This window comes from Maniola hyperantus, chromosome 12 (assembly GCF_902806685.2).
Source record: "Maniola hyperantus chromosome 12, iAphHyp1.2, whole genome shotgun sequence".
Classification (NCBI taxonomy): Eukaryota; Metazoa; Arthropoda; class Insecta; order Lepidoptera; family Nymphalidae; genus Maniola; species Maniola hyperantus.
Genome location: NC_048547.1, coordinates 3,162,037 through 3,184,757, shown reverse-complemented (window position 1 = coordinate 3,184,757; position 22,721 = coordinate 3,162,037). Strand labels below are relative to the sequence as shown.

Below are 22,721 nucleotides of genomic sequence, written 5' to 3'. Positions count from 1 at the left end.
TCCATCTAACAATTCATATAAAAAGGCTTTGTGTTAAAAGACTAATTACAGTATTGTCAATCACATCCGTTGATACACATTTATTTCTAAAATAATCTTAAAATAATAACAAAAAAAAATTAAAATGCAGAAGTCACTGTTGTTTATTCTTTGCATCGTCGTTATTTCAGCGTTAGTTGAAGCGAAACCATCACCAGCAGAGTAAGTACCATAATTTTATTTATTCAATAACCCTTGACTGCCATTGCACTAATTGTTAGTTGCGTTGCTACAGTAAGATGGAAACAGTCTTTGCGTAATATAATAAAGTTGTTTCATGATAACAATAATATTAAATGTAACCAGTCCATTTATTATTCCCTCTGCAAACGTTTCAGTTTTGATTTGATATTAAACATGCAATTTTGAATGAAACACGTAACCCTTCTTAATAGTTAATCTTTATTTACACTAGTTTTTAATTATTAAAAAATTAGTTCGTCCGAGGCAAACTTGATGGTAAACTTGATCATTACAAAGAAATAGTGTATTTTGTGAGTTTGTGTGTATACTTATGTGGAGAGTAACCTCCGGAACTACTGCGCTTATTTGAAAAACTCTTACACCATTTTGAAATATAAATTATTCCAAATTGACATAGGCTATGTATAAGTACTTATATAAAACCGGACGAAGTCGGGGCGGGTTGCTATCTATACTAATATTATAAAGAGGAAAGATTTGTATTTTTATATGCTTGTAACGAATAAACTCAAAATCTGCTGTACCAATTTCAGAAATTCTTTCACTTTTAGAATAGAAGGCGTATCCCTGCGTAACATAGGCTAATACCACTAGAAAAATTAGAGATCCCTACTAAAACTGCAATAATGTAACTCAAGGTGTAAAAATAATTGTCATAAAATATCTTCGCATGCGCTGCGGGAACTATTGATGATTGAACAAAAAGTTTTTTCTTTAATCTTTATTTTTATGGCACTTTTGTCCGACACGGACACGCCAGCCCCATCGTAACCTAAATTAAAATCTAAATTTCATAATGGAATGCTACAGATAGACCCGAAGAGATAGGAATATTTCAATAATCGATTTAAAACCTTCTGTTGTCGGTATACCTATTGAGAATACTTGAGTCCACCTATGTCATATTTGTTAATGTTATATTTCTGCACAAGCATCTCTCTCTGCACGTTGTATATGCTAAAGAACAAAAAGATGCTTATCCATATCTACAAAAAACTTTGCAATACCATAATTATGTCTAACTATTGTAACTTTTTAAAATTTTGAAATTAAGTAATATAAATATTAACGACTCTTAATCTAACAGCCCGTGCGGAACCAGAACTGATATTGGAAGAGGGGACTACAATACCAACGACGTACGCAACGCAGAGAAATTAATAAAATCTTCTTGCGGAGGTAACGCTGACTTTACCGTTGGGCATGGTAGCCATGGTAGTAACACTGTACAATTTTAACCTATAAGTACCTAACATAAACTTATTGTATGCACTTCACAGAGGAAAAGTACCTACCTATATTTAGATGTGTTTAAACTTTAAACTAAATAATATTTTCTAAAGTAATTTTTTTACAATGAGTGTATTTCAAGTATCAGATGATCATAATTCTATTAACTTAAAATAGCTGTTAGTTTTGTACTAAGACATAATATTTAATGGTTCGACGAATGCATGTAAACATTACGAGAGTAATATTAGTTGTCTATTATATTTTAATCCATTTTAATTTGTAAAAGATTTACTTAATAAAATATATTATTTATAATAGTATTAAAGTTTTTTATTAGAGGCAAAAGAAAGGGAACGCGTTGGCCTCGTCTTTATAATCCCGATACCTACCTTATAATATCTCAGATACCTACTTGAAAATCTCCCATAAAGCTCCACTTATTTAATTTAATAGTTTCTGATTCAGTTCGCTTCATATTATTATTTACTAGCTTATGCTCGTGACTTTGTCCGCGTGGACTACACAAATTTCAAACCCCTATTTCACCCCCTTTGAGGTTGAATTTTCAAAAATCCTTTCTTAGCGGATGCCTACGTCATAATATAGTTATCTGCATGCCAAATTTCAGCCCGATACGGCCAGTAGTTTGAGCTGTGCGTTGATAGATCAGTCAGTCAGTCACCTTTTTTCTTTTATATATTTAGATTTTGAATATACTTACTTATTGCATCGGATGCACTTCAATTACAGTGCATTATATTGTTGTCGGAAGTGTCGTCGCGTCGAGTCCATATTTAGAAATCAGAATATATGTATTATTATACTGAATATAGATTGTGTAGCAGTGTTACTTATATATACCACTTAATTAAATTCTTTAACTTTTTCTTATCTTTGAATTATTTAAATTACAAAATTCTTTTCTCAAGATAACACTTCGGTAGCCAGGTAGGTGTTGAAAATTAAATTGAAAAGTTAACACTTAATAAATCGTCAAGGACATGGGTAATAGAGGTGCATATGGCTTCAAAGTTGATAAAGAAATAAAAGCTTTTGTAGTTTAAACTACTTATATCAAAACATCAATGTCGGTCGGTGAGGGAAGTTCCACAGATTCCATTATAAAACTTACGACACTGCGACTCGGGATCTTCGCTTCTGTTCTTTAATAACTTATATAAAGAATTTCCTCGTGATACTTTTCCTTGGTACCTACCTAAAAATATTGTGATAGGTTCGACTTATGTAGGTATACCTAGATAAATACTGAAGCCTAGGCTGTAAGTAAATCTTTAAGGAGAAGAAACTAAAAGAAGTTTTCGCCGGTTGAGTTAATTTTATTTGTAAGAACGTAATTATCTATATAAGTTTTGGTTAGGTAACTTAGGGTGGAGTTCGCCGACTTTTAAAACGGCCGATTATGTGATAACCGGGCGTTTAAGTGATTTTTACTGTTTGCTGAGGCTTGTAAATATCAAAACGGTTGTTTATACGACGGTTGGAAAGAAACCGGCCGGTTACTAAACCTTGTTGGTTTGGTTTTGTAGCTTCTGATGAACTCCAGTGTTAGTAGGTAATTATGCAATTTCTAGCGGGATAAGTAAATAAATATGTCATTATATATGTATTTATATTTTGGTATTAGATAAGTAGAGGGCGTAGTAAGAGGGCGCTGCAGTATATATAGCGAATATACTGGGTCCGCATTTAAAGTGAATTATTAAATTGAAAATCGCAAATTTACAGTTGTTTTTGTGAAAAAAGTGTAGAACTATATACAAATCGCAAGTGAAAGTGTTATCAAAGCCGTACAAGATAAGAAAACTGTGTGAAATGCTTATGAATATCTTCTCTTAACCGATCGATAGCCCAAGTGCTGTTAACAAAAGTGCTAAAATATAAAGACAAATACAATTAAATCTGGACTAAAGTATGTTAAAAAACTATTTTTCTATTGATATTAGGTACTGCAAATGAATAGCATTATAAAGTGAATTAGGTACCTAAATAATTTATCTACGAAAACAATAAAAACCAAACAGTGAACGAATGAGGGTTGCTTAAAAAATAGTTAGACAATCGCAGGTTCGCAGATAAGGATTACGTATTTCACTTTATTGACCAAGTTAGCGGTTGGCGCAATTCGAACATCACTGGTCTTAATATCAACTTTACTAAGATCGATCCCGGGTACTGAAAGTGTGCTTTTTCTTTTTTTTCTTTTTTTAAGATAAATTATTATAAAAGCAAAGATGGAAGATATTGTGCAACTATTGAAAAATATACAAGAAGACATTAATGAAACGAAAGAAAGTGTCAAAAACAGCGAAATAAATTTACTTAACAAAATAAACGAAAAATTCGACGATATCCAAAGTAAACTGCAAAATCTAGAGATCACAGTCAGTTCACAAGAGCAACGACTAGACCTCCTCGAAAAACAAGCCAGGGAGAAAAATATTGTAATTTTTGGTGTTGAGGAAAAAGAACATAATTACGAAGATTTACAGAATAATTTTCTCGAGATATTTAATGATATTATGAAGATAGATTGTAATAATTTTGAAATACAATGTATAAGAAGAATTGGTAAAAAATGTGATAAACCTAGACCTGTTGTCGTTAAACTTTCTACACTCAGGAGAAAAATCGAAATTTTACGTAGCAAAAAATCACTTGAACAGTTTAATTACTATATAAAAGAAGACTACCCACCAAAAATTTTAGAAAAAAGAAAAGAACTTCAAGAAATAGCGAAGGATGAACGGAAAAAGGGCAAAAAAGTAATAATCAAATATGATAAGTTAATTTTCGTTCCACAAAAAGAAACAAGTGAGAGCACAAAACGAGGAAATAAACGCAATCTCTCTGAAACTCCACCCGACAAACATAGTAAATTTACAAGGAAACCCAAAAAGACGACCCAAACCCAAAAAAATAACACCCTGACATCTTACTGGACCAACAAAGACACCCCAAATCATCTAAACGAAAAATACATGACTCCAGAGCCAGAGATATCTAGCTAATATACATACTTACAACCTAAGGTGCCCCCCTCCTCCTCCTCCAAGACGGCCGGTCACCGTGGAGGAGTATGACCATAACCCCCCCGGTTAAAACAGAATTTATTTACACACATAATCGAACAATAAGACATATACTTACCTAAGAGGCTATGATATTTATGTAAACAAGGAAGAAAAATTTAAGGAATTTACCTACATTATATTATAATTATTATGGATTTTCAAGACTGCATTAATGAAAAATACATAAATTATATAGACGGAACCGGGGGGAGGCCTTATACCCAAATATGGGATCCTTATCTGGACTAACAGTGAAAACTTACTCAAATAAATAATTAGATATGTAATAAGTAATAGATATAAATATAACTAGTTTAAAGCTTATGTAAACTAACAATTTTATTAACAAACAATTTTACTAGAACAATTTTATTAAGTAACAATTCTAGTTATAAGTAATTTTATTTTTACTAACTAAAGGTAACATAATGTAACATGTGAACCTCACACATAAAAACAAAACAAAAAATAATAATAGGTATGTACTAACAAAACTAACATAAAGTAAAGGTAAAAACAAAATGTAGAATAAATAACTAGACAGCTGTAAGAAAGTATATTGTATTTAAAGATAAGGAAATAAATAAATAAAGGCTTAATAATAATAATAATAATTATCTATATTATATATTATGTATAAAAAAATAAAAATGAATCGCTGAATGTGTTGCTGATCGCAAATCTCGAGAACAGCTGAACCGATTTCGCTAATTCTTTTTTCATAATATTCCCTGAAGTACGAGGATGGTTCCTACAGAGAAAATATTTTAGAAAATTCCTGAAAAAGAATCGACTGTTAGGCGGTACGAAGTTCGCCGGGGCGGCTAGTAGGTATATATTTTTTAAATGAAAGGTCTCAGTCAGCTTGTAATATTATAAATACTATAATGTTATTCCAACGGATAAATCTATATATTAGCTTCATTTATCTACACCAGAGCAACATAGTGCGACAATGCGGCATGCCACAGGACCGCTATGTTGAGTACCCGGTACGTAAAATAATAATTTAAAATGAAGGAAAATCATCGAAAAAATTCTAAGCCTATGAGGAAAATCGTCAGCACACTGGTACCTACTATCGTAATACTTACCTAATCCAATTCTACAGCACGATGCTGCGGAATGCTGCTTAGGACAGCATGTTTTTGTATTTTGCAGCATGTCGTATTGTCACAAATGTTAATGCGTTGGCGTTAAACATCATAACGGCCTATAGGCCTTATTGAATACCGTAATTAATGATAGCTTCTATTGTAACCTAATGGATGTGTTAACTCTGTGTGTTAATGTATACCTACATACAATATTATTATATTGGACTCGCTTCGCTAATGTGGCGCCATCGAGGAACATTAGCGCGTGATAGGGTCTTGTGTATTGAACGATGCAACGTAACATGCCATTAGCTTACCTTCCAAGAACTGAGGTATCTTCAGTATAAAGATGGGTATTATAGTAATACAAAGACGTAAAGTTTGTAAGTTTGTTTGTAGGGCTAGGGGATAATCTCTGGAACTACTGAACTGATTTTGAAATTTCTTTCACCAGTAGAAAGCTACATTATTCCTGAATGACATAGGCTATACTTTGTCTTCAAAATATTATATAGATTCCTACGAACATTGTAATAAGCTACCCGTGGCGGGTCGCTAGTTACTTATATAGGTCGCCTGAAAGCGCTGTCGATAAAGTCTCAGTGCTTGTTCATTTTCCTTGATGCGCAACGCAATAATAGTTATTTGTTTTGCAAGGCTGCAAAATTGTTATTTTGTCGCGAGAGTTTGTATTGAATTCTGAGCCAGCGAAGGACTCGCTTCGCTCGTGGTTCAACCTTAGATCAATAACATTTCGTATTTACGTTCAAAGTTTAATACACTAAGGGATTACGGTGTTATTTTATAGTAACAGAACACATAGAATATTAATATAAATATTAAGTATAAAAAGCGTGCAACTTTTCGCTCGGGTGGCCCATACCACAGCTCCCGGTCATCCGCAACGCGTCTAGAGAGCACCCGTGTACAACTTGAATCCCATTTTGCCTTAAGTAAGAACTTATCAATAGTTGATTCCAATGCTGCAACGGTGCAATTTCCCAACCAATGTTTCATGATCAAAACTAGGTCTTTAATTATATTCATACTAGCTGATGCCCGCGACTTCGTACGCGTAGATCTATGTTTTAAAAATCCCGTGGTAATATGATTTCCGATAATTCACAAACGTGGATTTAGGTGTTTTGAAAGTCCAATGGGAACTCTTTGATTTTTCGGGATAAAAAGTAGCCTATGTCACTCTTCAGGTCTTAAACTATACCCGTGCAAAAAATCACGTCGATCCGTTGCTCCGTTCGACGTGATTGAAGGGCAAACCAACAAACCAACAAACCAATAAACCAACCAACCAACAAACATACACACTTTTGCATTTGTAATAGAGGTAGTGATAGACAATTAAATCTGATCAATCCGTTGCTCCGTTGCGGCGTGATTGAAGGACTAACCAACAAACCAATAAACCGACAAACAAACACACTTTCCCATTTATAATATGGCCCGTATCGTTATAGTGACTATATCATTATCATTCAACATGTCAATTCGACTAAAGTGGTAAGGTATCGCAAGCACGTTTTTGTAATTATTCTTGTTATCACGAAATTCATTCAGTACTTAACATTAATTATTTAGTCTGAATATAATTTTCATGACAATGAACGCGTGACGTTATGGACTTTTCAAATGAAGGAGAGAATAAAAAGAAAAAATACGTATTTTGGATTTACTTCTTCAGACAGGTAGGTAATTTTTTATAGGCTGTTTGACGCCAGAGTAACAATGTGGCATGCTACAAAATGATTAGGTAAATAAATTTAGCATGCGGCAGTTTATCTTATGCCTAGACAATATTCGTGCTATCGAATTGAATTATTATGGTACGATAATCTGCCGATCACTGCCGACAATTTTCGCTACATTTTGAATTATACTAGCAAGCAACTCCGGCATGCCTCAATGTCGGACAAACTTTGTTGCTCTGGCGTATAACAGCCTTAAAACAAAATAACAATCCGCGCCGCGTGTGTCTGTGTCGTCGTTTATATACAGTTGTCTCGGCGCCCAATACGAATTTGTCCCGTTTGGCGTCGAGACACTGGGTCCGTGGGGCAAGGGTGCCCGGGGGCTCCACAAGGACCTCAGCAAACGCCTTAGGGAGGCAACAGGCGACCCTCGCGCGCGCAGCTTTCTCGCGCAACGACTTTCAATAGCTATTCAGCGCGGGAATGCTGCCTGCATAATGGGCACCCTCTACCTAGGGCTCAAAGTTTTGATAAGTACTTTAATTCTTAGTTTTAGTTATTTTAATTTAATGATATTTCTAAGCATAGTTTTATTGTCGTCGTTTATAATTTCTACTCTTTATATTGCATTTCTATGTGGATTGTGGTTAATAGTTTTCCGTTTCACCATCATCAAAATTTCACGAAATATTTCTCTGCGTATTGCAACCTCAACACTGGGAGGAACGTTTGATTGAACGTGGATCTTGGTGAAGATTTTTTTACGCCTTTATTACCTGTTATCTCCAAAAACTACGTGATGGAAACAGACATCCAAAAAAACGTTCCTCCCAGTATTGGGGACAATATTATGCAGAGAAACATTCAGCTTTTAAGTATAAATTAACGAAGGTCTGGCACGCTTTATTATTATTATATTCATCTGGTGGTAAGTAAGGATGCAGTCTAAGATGGAAGCGGGCTAACGGGGTATGGCAATTTTTAACCGACTTCAAAAAAAGGAGGAGGTTCTCAATTCGTCGGAATCTTTTTTTTATTTTTTTTATTTTTATTTTTTATTTTTTATGTATGTTCCCCGATTACTCGAAAACGCCTGGGCCGATTTTGAAAATTCTTTTTTTGTTTGAAAGGGTATACTTCAAAGTTGGTCCCATTTCAATTTGGTGAAGATCTGATGAACATCTTCGAAGATAGATACTGGAACTCCTCAACGGATAAGAGTAAATTGCTCGCGATCAGTGTAATAGCTTAGTAAACAGTAGATTTTTAACCAGTCATAGCATAATTCCATGGAGCCACTAAAAATTGTGAGATAAAAAATTTTTACAAAAAAAATAAAAACCGACTTCGTTACACAAACACTAAAAATTGAAAAATAATTTAATTTATTACCGAATATATTATGTATACAAGAGTTAATATAGTTACATAATAATATTTTTTGGGGTCGGTGCCAATGAGGTGCCATTGTGGAGTCCCATAAAAATATGAAGTCTAGACGATTCGCGCAGCTAAAGCTAATTGGCACCGGCACCAAAAAGTATTATTATAGAACTATATTAACTCTTGTATACATAATATATTCGGTAATAAATTAAATTATTTTTCAATTTTTAGTGTTTGTGTAACGAAGTCGGTTTTTTTTTTTTTAATAAACAGTTTCTACACGGCATCGTACCGGAATGCTAAATCGCTTGGCGGCACGGCTTCACTGGTAGGGTGGTAACTAACCACGGCCGAAGCCTCCCACTACACCGCTGGCTGTCTCTCTATAATATGGGTACATAATAAATTGACAATGCTTTTTTTCACAGTTTTTTTCATGCGGTTCAGTTATATTAAATTGCTTTATATTTGGCGTGTACACGGGCGCACCGACTGTCATCATACCTCAAATGAGAAAAGAGGCTAACTCTACTGATATTGCCACACCAGAAATGGTATCTTGGTTGTGTAAGTTTGATTTCTTTCAAAATTATTTACTTGATGATAGGAATAGTTTATGCGACAATCATTAAATTGTATTGTATTCTAATTGCCGTACAAATTAAGTATTCCTTATGGACTTAAATGTTAGGTATATCAGATAAAAATTCCACGAACATTAAACGGTCAAGCCAAACTTTTTACCAAGATGCTTGCTTGGTGCAGAGCTGATAAGTAGAGTTATTTGTCATTAATTGTTATAAATGTGATACAGTCAAGACTCAAGAGCACTTAAGGCCTATAATACTTTGGACCTGGGACAGGCTCTAACTAGAGATCTTATAACTTTTTAGGGTGTTGTTAACTTTACGTACGCGATAAAATATCGGATAATAATAAGAATTTAAAAAAGAAATCTATTATGGAATAAGGAATTTTAAATTCATAAAATGTACTTGAGCGTTAATTCTTTGCAACCGTCGATTTTCTTGTTATAATTTATCACATATTTATAATATTACAATGCATTTTTATTTTCAGCCTCTGCTTCTACCTACAGTGCAGTTCCTTGGGCAGTTCTATGGCCCATGATAGCATATCGCTATGGACGAAAAATTCCATTGATTTTAGTAAGTGTTAACGTGTTAGTGGGAAATATAATATTTTATTGTAGTACAAGTATTACAGAACTCATTATCAGTCAAGCTACGCTCGGAATGTGGGTAGGATCAACACTCCCAATCGCCGTTATGATTATGTCAGAGTACACATCGCCTAAGTACAGAGGTATTTTCTTAACATTGAAAGGAGCTACATTCTATTGGGGAGTGTGGGTCTCAAATGCTATTGGAACATTCTTCCACTGGAGGAACATTGGCGTTCTTGTTTTTATTTGCGGTATTTATAATTTAATATCTTGCATTTTCTGCTACGAATCGCCTTACTGGTTGGCTACAAAGGGACATTTTGATGAATGTGCAAAAATCCACCGATGGCTGAAGGGCACGGATGAAAACTCAGAGGACGAACTTAGAAAGCTTACTTTATCACAAAAAAAGCATTTAAATATTAAAGCTCAACTCAATAAGCAGGTAACATATAGCAGAAGGATTAAAATTTTAAACATAATACGATGTACGGGGTTTTACAAGCCTCTTGCATATGCATGCTTGCCAATCTGTTTGTACAATTTATCAGGTAAAGTAGCTTGCACAGTGTACGCTATAGATATAATTAAAAAAATAACATCGAGTGAACGAATAGCGTACGAGGGAATGCTTATATTGGATGCTGTGACTGTGGTAGGCATGTACTTGGGTTGTGCATTATCTAAAATCGTAACACGACGAAAACAATTACTAGGTTTTTCATCTGCAGGAGTCGTTTTCCTTTATGCTTTGTCAGTTTATTTATACATGATTAGATATAATGTAATATCTGAGAAGAATTTTGTTACTTTATTTCTTTTAATGGGGTATTCAATTAGTATTAGCTGCGGACCGTTGATTATTGCGACCTCTTGTGCTGCGGAGTTGTCACCATCACGGTACAGGAGTTATTTTATTTGTTGTTTCGGAGTTTTGTGTAATGTAGTATATGCGACTGTTCTTAAAATTTCACCGTTTGTATTTCAACTTTGTGGTACACATGGAGCGTTTTTATTCTACGCTGTATTTTCGAGCATTTTCATTTGTCTTGTATACAAATATTTGCCCGAAACAAAGGATAAAACTATTCAAGAAATACAGGAACTTATAATAGGTGTTCCGCAAAGAGAACTCGTTTCACTCAAGAAACAAGAGTATAAGAGTACACTACATTAATTTACAATATAGATATACCTATGTTACCTACATTATACTTTTTAATTAAGTATATTATTTTTTAACCCTTGCAGGATGTTCGAAACATGAATTTAAATTGTGAATGAAAATGTAAATTAAAAATAATAACTTGTTGTCTTTGTTGTCTTATTATTTTATTTAAGTAATAAGTATCTATTGACTAGTTGACCTACCCTGACTTCGCAAGGGTTACTTATTCCATAGACAATTCTGAATGAGTTATCCATACCTACTTGTAATACAACTGTAACTGGACAATTTCTGTACAACGTTTTGGAGGAGAAATTACTATCGATACTCCAAAACAAATTTTAAAATTTTGGTCAACATTTTATGAACTTGAAAAACACTTTGCTTTTTTGTTGGTTTAATTTCACTTTAACGTTAAACTAAGTTTAACCGCCTGGTAATGTAACTGGGCGATGAGTGGATGAAACCAGTTTATTTTACAGAGACCCACGCTTGAATCCAGGGGTATAATGGAATACTGTTGAATGTCACCTGTAATCAAATGTCGGGGGCACAATGGTTCTCGCGTTTCAATGGGCAGATTGTACGAGATGAATGCGGTAACCACTCGCCACTCATTGTGTGAGATCGCCGAGATAAGTGGCCATTTCGAAAAGCGTTCCTACCAGTTGCCTTAGCACAAAGTAAGGACTCATGTGGCCTTAGTATAACATTTTATCTTTTTTTTAGGGTTTCGTACCCCAAAAGGAAAAACGAAACCGTCTGTCTGTCTGTCTGTATGTCCGTCCGTCCGTCCATCTGTCTGTCTGTCGGTCTGTCGGTCTATCAAGAAACCTACAGGGTACTTCCCATTGACCTAGAATCATGAAATTTGGCAAGAAGGTAGGTCTTACAGCAGACATTAGGGGAAAAATCTGAAAACCGTAAATTTGTGGTTACATCACACAAAAAAAAATTAAATTGTGGTCATGAACTAATGATTGGTATTTTCAATTATCAAAGTAAGATAACTACTTATATCAAGTGGGGTATCATTTATTATGAAAGAGCTTCACCTGTAGATTCTGAAACAGTCTTTTATTTATTTTTATAAATCATAGTTTTTGGTTTATCATGCAAAATGTCGAAAAAAACGACTGTACTACCGGAACCCTCGTTGCGCGAGCTATTTCTATGTTGAAAAACTGTTTAAATCAAAGGTCATTTGGGCGTAGACATAACAATTATGATAAGAATTGTCTTCAAAGTCATTAGCAGCGAGTGCTCAATTAACCTTTTACTTGTGCAACCTAATTACCCAAAGTAATGGCCCGTTGCATTGCGGAAAAATGCTGAAGGCGACAGATTTTCTATTGGACATAAATCGTCCGTTGACCAAGCGCCTTAGCTCTGTAGGAAACCTTAATAGTGAACGCATATCAGTACGCTTATTATAAATTCGAAAGTGAGTTTGTTTGTTGGTTTATTGGTTTGTCCTTCATTCACGTCCCAACGGTGCAACGGATTGACGTGATTATTTGCATGAGTATAGATAAAGACCAGTGGCTCTACCGTGGTTGTTTGACAGCTACAATGTCACGATCGCAATCATCTCTGATTGGTTAATGCTCGCTCACTATTGGCCATAATGATTGATGCAGGTTTTAGACAATCGCTTTACTGGAGAGTGACATAGGCTACTTTTTATCCTGGGAAATCAAAGAGTTCCCACGAGATTTTTAAAAGCCTAATTCCACGCGGACAAAGTCTCGGGCATCAGCTAGTTACTTATACTGACGCAAAAGGCTAGTTACCACTCTACCAGCATAGCTGTGCCGCCAAGCAATTTAGCGTTCCGGTACGATGCCGCATAGAAACCGGGTAAGGGGAGTTACGGGTATGGGTTTAATAATACTGCCACACCCCTTCCAAGTTAGCCCGCGGGGTGATTACGTAAACCGTTGCAGTAGCGACAGCAACGCGACAGCAGTAGCAATGCGACAGTTCATTCGCTGTCTCTCTTCTTCTTCTTATTTTGCTTTGTGGATATTACTGTCTCTCTCTAGCCGCTGTTACGTGTGACGTTTGACAGCAATGATCGCGAGATTTACGCCTGTCGCAAGCCTGTCACGAGATACGTAATCACCCCGCCGATTGTAGGTACTATAGATAGATGTTATTCTATCAAATAATCTAGTGAAATTTAATACAATACGGCCGTGGGTAACTTTACCGCCCTACCAACAAAGTTTCATCATCATCTTCATCATCGTCGTCAACGGATAGACGGCTACTGGTGGAAATAGATCTCTTTTAGGGATGATGCTACTTGTGCTATAGGACATTGCTACCTGCCAAATTTCATGACTCTAGGTCAACGAGAAGTACCCTAATAGGTTTCATTCCCTTGACGGGTATTTTCTTTTTACTTGGAGATACGGAATCCAAAAAAATTTATGTCTATTGTCTGCTTCGGGAAAAATAGTAATAAACAATATGAGAGGCATGCGGCTCTAGCACCTTTTGCGGATCGCCTCGTAGTGTGCGATCAATTTTAAGACAAGCTTTTCCTTTTTTGGAATTCTTCCAAGTCGGCCATTGACACGGTCCGCGAAGAATCTTTAATTAGCTCTGTCTCCAAATTGTACAAGTTGAAGTGTTACTGCTCTTGTCGGACTAAAACACACTCGACGCGCGACGGAAATTGCACGGTAAATAGACGTGACAAAGAACGCACGCGTACACATTGAAGATTGTCTAATTAAGACGTCTTCTTAAGACGCGACTTGAAAGTAACACAGCTGATCGTTTTTCGGACGGAAGTAACGCGACCGTTATTTCACGTATTTAACATGGCCACCAAAAACAGCTGTTTTTACGCCACCATCTTTTATGAACGTGTTTTAAAGTATCAATTATTCAGTTCCAAGATTAAAATCTTCTAATAACTGCTACTAATTTTCTATTACTTACAAAAATTACTAGATCAATATTCTGTATTACTTCTACTAAGTACTACAACGTCAGCGGGCTAACTTGGAAGGGTTGTGGTGTGGTGTGCGTGAGCCTGACTGGCACTTGGCCGGTTTTTTTATAGTGTAGCCTTCCGCTTGACGACAATAATGCCGAAAAAAGCAATGATGAGGTCTAGGTTGGAGCGCGCTATATTCACTCTTGCTTTGAAAATATTTAGGCTATACGTGACAGGAATTATATTAGGTTATATAGGAGCCTCGCACGCAGTCTTATCTGTCGATCTGTAATAGACTATGCCAGAAGACTCGTCACCACTTCTTTCAGCTTCACCTGAATAGAATAGAATAGAATATATTTTATTCAAGTAGACTTATTACAAGTGCTTTTGAATCGTTAACTAGTTTAATTTACCACTGGTTCGGAATTCCGTTCCTACCGAGAAGAACCAGCAAGAAACTCGGCGGTTGCTCTTTTCAAGTGATCAATTTACAATATTATTATACCATTCTGTACAATCAATTGCAGCCCCGTGCATTGCTGGAGCGAGTCAAATCCAAGCTTTCTTATCATTTACATAGTCTTCCACTGTATAATATGCTTTTTTAAGAGCATATTTTATGCCTGCCTGCAATATATTATATTAGGCAGTCTGTCATGCGAGTGCTGTATCAATAGGTTTAATCCAAGGTTTAACTAAACCTCAATAACGCATTGAATATAACAATACCGCTATAGCGGGGTTGAACGCAGTCATGCGTAAAGTTCAGATAGTTGCTTGATTGTTCTAATTAAGTTGATCGCACAGTTGGCGTCAGGAAAATAATTTTGACCTTTAACCTGGTGCAGTTTGTCTATTTAAATTGTACTACCCTACCAAATATGTAATGAAAAGTGTAGTAATTTATCGTTCAAAGACTTGCATTGAAATAAAGGGCTGTGCAACGTATCGCTACTAGATGGCATTACCATAGTCACTTGCGTACCGAATAAAAATAAATATCGTATGCAAATGAAGTGTAATTTTTGTTATATTTTCTTCGGAATAGTATTAAAAATCTCGTCATGCATTGCCAGACACTCTTAAAGTTTAATAAATGGTTAAAGTTTGGATTTGAAGAAGATTTCATTATATACCTGTGAAATCAACTCTACCAAGAGCATTATGCTAGATAATAGATATAGAAAGCTGAAGCTGCGTTTACTTAGTAATAAGCTAAGCTGATTCTTAGTTCCATGGTTTATGCTAGGCGAGACAGGCATTAGTGGATACGAAGCTATGAATCCTCTTGGCATATTCTGTGCTGTGACCCGACACCACTCAAGCACCTGGATGCTATGCATAACTCTTCTTTTATACGTCGGGGGTTAGTAAAAAAATGTTGAACATTATAATTTCCGTAAACTCAGCCCTATCGATACTTTTTTACACCATTTAGTGACCAGGAAACAAAATGGCTGAACAAAAGTCCACAATCATTACGTACAGGCATTTCGATACGATGTTTGATTAAGTGTGGCTCAGAGAATGGGGATAATTAATTAATATGTCGACCGTGGCCCACGAGCGTTTGGGCACTCTCCGCAAATTGCCGTACTTAACGATCCAATATCCGCACTATTTGGATACGGAATATAGAATCGAAGTAATGAATCTGATGAGCATTTGATTGAACAGAGTAACAAAGCTCTGTAAATAATGAAAATTGTTAAACAAATTCTACTTGTTTTCACAAAACAAATGATTCCCAGTTCCGTAATTATTTTGTCAATGCATTCACTTGATTACCTAAAACTACCTAAAAGCTATTATATAGGTTAGGGCTATTATACAATATTACATATATATATATATATAGGGCTATGAACAGACGTCAAATAATGATAAATTGATAATTGTTAACAAATTTTATCTACTTGACGCTGTTGTTTTCACAGAAAATAAAATTATGATTCCCAATTCCGTAATTGTTTTTTGACCACACATTCACCTGATTATTTGAACGATGTTGCTTGGCGGAACGACTTTGCTGCCACAGTGGTACAATCACAATACTACAATCACAGTGCTACAATCGAAATAGCCAAGGATCGAACTTTTTACCAAACGAAATCTAATCTAAAAATTATAATCAATTAATTATTTGCGAAAATGTTTCGCTCTGTTACCTTTCGCAGCTGTATCTTTTTGTCAAAGTACGTAATATCTTTTTATTGCCGTCACATTTCTAATTGGGGAAATTTCGTTTTTCCTCCTCCAACATTGTCTCTGATTAAATTCAGCGTGATGCCCGACTCGACGCGCTCTCTGGGGGGCCGAAATAACCAGATTGTCTGTAAAATTGTAGCAAAACAAGCTTTAGGATCGCTCCCGGTGCTCTGGTGCGAATTTTATGTTACATCTTTTTGTTTGTAAGTCCCCTGTATACGGACACTAGTTACCTACTATAGCACTTAAAATCCGTAACGGCTTGCAACGCCCAACTTCGTCGGTTGTGGTGAACTCGCAAACTACCAGTCTAAAACTTCTATAGAGTTGTATTGCTTGTGCACTATACAGTCCAGTATTAGGACATTGATGTATGAAATACTACAAAGTTGACCCATACCATAGATAAAATATGGTAAGTAAAAAATATATATATATAATATATCAGTCGATTCTTTTTCAGGCAATTTTTTAGATTTTTCTCTCCGTAAGAACCGAACCATCCTCGTGTTTCAAAGAATATTATAAAAAAATAATTGGCGAAATCGGTTCAGCTATTCTCGAGACTTGCGATCAGCAATACATTTAGCGATTCATTTTTATATATAGAGATGTACCGAGCTAGTACATTCTCAATGTACAAATCAGGACAGATTGGGACAGCAACATAATATAAGATATAACGAAATTTGTCGGGTGGGCACTGAGTGAATTTCTCTTAAGGACTCCTTCGCTAATCTTTTGTTCTATTTTTAATTTTAACCATTCTACTCACGTTTGTCTGGTGGGAGGCTTCGGCCGTGGCTAGTTACCACCCTACCGGCAAAGCCGTGCCGCCAAGCGATTTAGCATTCCGGTACGATGCCGTGTAGAAACCAAAGGGGTATGGGTTTAATAAAAACTGCCATACCCCTTCCAGGTTAGCCCGCTATCATCTTAGACTGCATCATCACTTACCACCAGGTGAGATTGCAGTCAAGGGCTAACTTGTATCTGAATAAAAAAAAAAAAAAATCTTTCCTTTCTTTAGGGTCATCCCTTCGCAGTTCGAATTAGGATCATTCAAAGTATTTTTTCAGTCCATTTTTCCCTCATAAACTCACAAACACAAGGCCAAATAAAAATTGTAGGCCTAAATATAGTTTTTTCTTAAAACTTTCCAGAAGCGCTTGCTTAACTATTTATGACATTCTTGGGTGCAAAAAGCGGGCAAACGCTGCATGGCTTTGAAATTCTGGGGCATGTATTCACTTGTGAATTTGCAGCTCCGGTAAATGTGCCGTCCTAAATGTACAATTTAAGGCTCTGGGTACGAGTTAGACTGTGTTAGACACTCTTTATAATATTAGTTTTTTTAATTAAAATAAACTAGTACCTACTTTACTAAGAACTGCTAAGTACTGCAGTAAAATAGTTAGCATAGACGTATAATTTTATCATCTAGCGTTTTTGACAATATTCAGAGATGCGTCTAGCACTTTTTACGTTTAACAATAACTTTATCCTCCAGTCCATTTTTTATGAAACATATTCACACTTTCAGGTAGGTATTCAAGTTGATGCATACTCCAAATCGTAGACCGTAAAAAAATTGGTTCAACCTTACCAACTTTTTGCTTTAGTCACTTTCGTTGTCAAGGCGCTACGGCCTGCTACGATGTGCTACGATGCACTACGATGCTACAAAATGTACTACGATGCTACAAAATGTACTCCTTCCGAGTTAGCACGTACAGTACGCGGCAGAAAGTAATGTACATCGACCTTTAAAAGGAAATAGCAGATTTGTAGAGCGTTGTCATTGTCACACAACGTGCTACAAAGCCGAAATATCATTATAAGGGCCGAAGTACATTACTTTCTGGCGCGTACTGTAATTTAATATCGACGAACGTGGCAAATTTATATTTTTTGACGAATTTTATCACTGACTACGAGTTAGACAGTCTAATTTCAACACGGTACGGGTTGGACAGCTTTTACGGCCTTGCAGGTACGAACACAATATTATGTACCCAAATATTTATGGCAAAATTTTCATGCAAGATCTCACATAACATGATACTTATTATTTATTTTGTTAACTAAAGTTTCCACGTTTACTCATGACTTCTGTTTAGGGACTCGGGTGACAAAAAGGGTAAAAGCTGACAGTAAAGCATATTTCAAAACTAGAATATCCGGTTAAACTTTTAATCCGGTCCGCTACATCGTAATAGAATAATAAACTTTTCCGCTCAAACTCTTTTATAAACTTTTCATTCGATCCGACTGAGGAACTTTGGAACTTTGCTCGGTTTTTATTTATATTTATGCCCTTTCGTATGTCATGTGGAATGATTGAACTAGTACATTCTGTGAACAGTACCTAATAAAAATTTAAATCAATCCTGCCATTAAAACCGACCGTGGTCTTTCTGGCACTGAATGTAAACAACTTCCCACTTATAAGGATGCGCTTCTGCCAGATTCTTGTTTGAAATTTTTAGAAATGATTTCCAAAAACTCGACTACTCGATAATGCCCGCGACCGAGAAATATTTCTTTTCTAATTTTCCGGGATAAAAATAGTCTACATCTGTCTCCAGGATGTAAGCTAACTCTATCAAACATCAAAATCAGTTGAACGGATTGGTTGTGAAAAGCTAGCAGATAGACTGACTTTTGCGTTAATTATTAATAGTAGTCTCACCAAACGTTGCTAGAATTCGAGAGTCGAAACACTTCTGCGTTATAGTAAACTGGATCTTAACTGCCTTGTTTTAAAGCTCAAGTTTGTCTACACATCTACAGCCAGCGCTCCAAGCGGAAACGTTGCGAAATTAAAATCAGTGGTATTGAATTTTTGACTTAAATTCATTGCTCTTTAGGTCCATTTTACTTTGATGTTATTGTGTTTCGATTCTCGAATTCTAGCAACGGTTGGTGAGACTTAAAATCTTATACTACGGGTACTGAAGTCAAACTGCGGTCCTAATAATATTGCAAACGAAATTCCTCTTGCAGGGCAGTTTATGGCTTTGCCAAGTATTTTATCTTTATAAATTAAAATAAAATACAGATTAAAAACGATTTTTTAATTAAACTAATCTCTGGTTCCCCAACATTAACTGAGTTTACCTATTTGAGACGTCTTTATCGTAAAAAATAATGAATGCTAAAATATTTTTTATGTAAACGGAATTTCGCTCGTCCCAATGATTTCCCTAAAGCTCATAGATGCTAAGCTTCTTGCACTGGCGCGGCGCCAGGGTAACCCTGATTGCATGTATTGATTCAAATATCACGAATGTATTTTATCAGATATCGGGTTATACTTGCAGGTGAAAAAAATAAAATAATATTATTTACGGGTAAACGAGGGTAAATATAAAACGAAAAAACCGGCCAAGTGCGAATCAGACTCGCGCACTGAGGGTTCCGTAGTACAATCGTATTTTAACGACATTTTGCACGATAAATCAAAAACTACTTACCTACTAGATCTCGTTCAAACCAATTTTCGGTGGAAGTTTGCATGGTAATGTACATCATATTATATTTTTTTTAGTTTTATCATTCTGTTATTTTAGAAGTTACAGGGGGGGGGGGGGGCACACATTTTACAAATTTGCAAATGTCTCTCCCGCAAACTATTCAGTTTACAAAAAAATGATATAAGAAACCTCAATATCATTTTTGAAGACCTATCCATAGATACCCCACCCCACATGTATGGGTTTCATGAAAAAAATACTTTTGAGTTTCAGTTCTAAGTATGGGGAACCCCAAAATTTATTGTTTTTTTCTATTTTTGTGTAAAAATCTTAATGCGGTTCACAGAATACATCTACTTACCAAGTTTCAACAGTATAGCTCTTATAGTTTCGGAAAAAAGTGGCTGTGACATACGGATGGACAGACGGACAGACAGACATGACGAATCTATAAGGGTTCCGTTTTTTGCCATACGGCTACGGAACCCTAATAAATGGCAACTGAAATAAAATAAACGGACTAATGAACAAAACTTGCGACAACAAAGATTTCTGAAAAACCATCAATAAAAGAAATTTGTTTATCTGATGGCGTAGTCAGGCATAATATTAAATGGGCTCATGCTACTTATAATAATGGGCAAAGTAGCTGGCAAGATACGCATATTTTGTCTATAAAACTATTTTAGTAGTCGTCATATTTTCGCATGCCTTCGCCAGACATTATATCATCACCATTGCTTTGAAGTCTGACTGCAATGAATCCATCCCAGGCAACATCCTAGTTGGCAAGTTGGCACCCATCTATCTTCCTGCGTTCCGGTCAGCCAGGGCGGAATTCGTTTGTATTGTTGTATGTGAAAGCCTTATTCAACTCCATTCATTGTTTTTTTTCTTTGAATATCGTATCGAAAAGAATCTGTAGGGCTGTTGAGGATGATGTTACAGCCTACAAATTTTTTCCGATTTTCCATTAATACCTGTTATTCAAAACAATCCTGGAATAAGAAAGTTTTACTTGTTAATTTTAAAGTTTCACTAAATCCATAATACTTATTTAAATTTGTCTCAGAGGTAGCAGGGTTGGACCCAAGATGGATGTGAGCTAATTTTTGAATTCCGGGAAACGAGATGGACAAAATTTGCCCCAGGCTGAGCTATAAATAAATAAATAAATAAATAAAATGTTTTTATTTCGACCAACAAGGATCATATTGGTGTTAGTAATTACACGAAACTTAAACCTAATTGTTAGTAATTATTAATATTAGTGTTAGTAATTACACGAAACTTAAACCTATTTGTTAGTAAAAAATCTATAACTATTTAAATTAGGACAGGATCGATTTGCCAGCACGTGAATCATACAACAGTGATTCAAGTACTGGCAGTCGATCCTGTCAGAAAATACCTTCAGGAGGCCGTTGGGGCTGGACCGGACTCTACGCAACAGGGATGTGCACCGCTTTCGCATAGTAGTATAAAAACAGTCTACATGCGCCTCGGCGAACATCCCTGACGCGCTGCAGAATCTGGGCAGCCCCATCAGCATCCTGAATGCATTATTATATTGTACACGCAGGGCATTGTACTGCTTTTGCGTGTAATCGATCCACAGGCTGCTCGTGTAGAAGGAGGTGCAATATGCTCTGAAAAGAGTGATTTTGACGGCTACAGAACAACGAGCAAACCTGCGGACGATCATGTTGGCCCTAACAGACAACGCCCTGCGTTCTCTCTCTATATCTGCATCGTCTTTCAGGTCAGAGGATATAACATGCCCCAGGTATTTAAACTGCTCCACTCTCTTTAGTGGAGTCTCATACAGCTTTATAGGTGGTACAGTGGGAGGAAGTGTTTTTCCCCTGGCCTGAAAGACCATGCATTCACTCTTCTTGACATTGTAGGTCAAGCCGTGACTGTGGGCATAGGTCTCACAAATGCCCAACAGTTTCGTGATACCACAGACAGACGCACTCAGCAACACCATGTCGTCTGCATAACTAATGTTATTGAGACACGCTCCATCAATATGACATCCGACACGCGTACTGCTAAGTGCCTCTATCAGCGCATTGACGTAGAGGTTGAAAAGCTTAGGCGAGGTTAAGCCCCCCTGCCTCACGCCACACTCCAACCTATAAGGCCTAGAAAAGCTTTCCGACCATCGCACGACATTGACCTGGTTTTCATACCAAAATTTGAAGATCCTGTTAATTTCATCGGGCATTCCAGTATCTTTCAGTTTTTGCCACAGGATGTCGTAATTCACCAGGTCAAATGCCTTGGATAGATCGAGAAAACATGCGTAGACGGGGGTACGTTTTTCCGTATAGTACCGGACAGTTTGCTTAAGACACAATATGGCTGACTCTGTAGATAAACCAGGTCTGAAACCAAACTGGTTGTCATGCAGCTTAATGAACGTATCCAATTGTGTATTAAGCAAACCGTCAAGTACTTTAGCAACAACTGTAGCAAGGGAAATCGGCCTGTAGTTAGACTTGTCACAGTTTTATTTTTCACGATTGGTACCACCACGGTTTTCATCAGTGCTACAGGCAAGTACGAATGTCCTATGCACATATTATAAAATATCGCTAGCACCCGGGGAAGATGGGGACCAGCGTGTTTCAGGTGTTCTATGCTGAGGCCGTCATGGCCGGGAGATTTGCCGCGCGACATAGAAGTAATAACCTTGTTAACGTCATTGGCTGTAAATCGGACACCAATCTCCCGACCACACGTCTCCCGACCCCCCCCTGACCGTGATGACCCCAATGGTGATTTTACTGTAAAATGATCTTTAAACAAGTCAGCTATAAGCCCATGGTCACTAATGCCTTCAACGCTCACTGGAAGACCAGGCCTACCATTTGATTTGTTCGTGGCTTTCCAGAAATTTCGGAAGTCCTGCTTTGAGTGATGTGAAGCTAAGATATCGATTCGTATTTGCTCGCTATGGTTTTGACA

The 22,721-nt window shown here is 36.4% G+C and overlaps 1 protein-coding gene across 1 annotated transcript; it reads left to right on the top strand.

Annotated features, from left to right (window-relative positions):
• Nucleotides 1-5,822: 5,822 nt before the first annotated feature.
• LOC138403094 (facilitated trehalose transporter Tret1-2 homolog) lies at nucleotides 5,823-11,257 on the top strand. The gene is made up of 3 exons (XM_069502219.1): nucleotides 5,823-7,368; nucleotides 9,186-9,324; nucleotides 9,838-11,257. Exons 1-3 carry the CDS (start codon nucleotides 7,300-7,302, stop codon nucleotides 11,118-11,120), a joined length of 1,491 nt encoding a protein of 496 aa, XP_069358320.1. The 5' UTR covers nucleotides 5,823-7,299; the 3' UTR covers nucleotides 11,121-11,257.
• Nucleotides 11,258-22,721: the final 11,464 nt, after the last annotated feature.

What these genes read in the sequence shown, in the direction of transcription:
- LOC138403094 (XM_069502219.1), top strand. Translation starts at nt 7,300, where the DNA reads ATGGACTTTTCAAATGAAGGAGAGAATAAAAAGAAAAAATACGTATTT. An exon ending in GGATTTACTTCTTCAGACAG is followed by an intron (nt 7,369 to 9,185) that starts GTAGGTAATTTT and finishes TTTTTTTCACAG; the next exon opens with TTTTTTTCATGCGGTTCAGT. An exon ending in AGAAATGGTATCTTGGTTGT is followed by an intron (nt 9,325 to 9,837) that starts GTAAGTTTGATT and finishes TTTTATTTTCAG; the next exon opens with CCTCTGCTTCTACCTACAGT.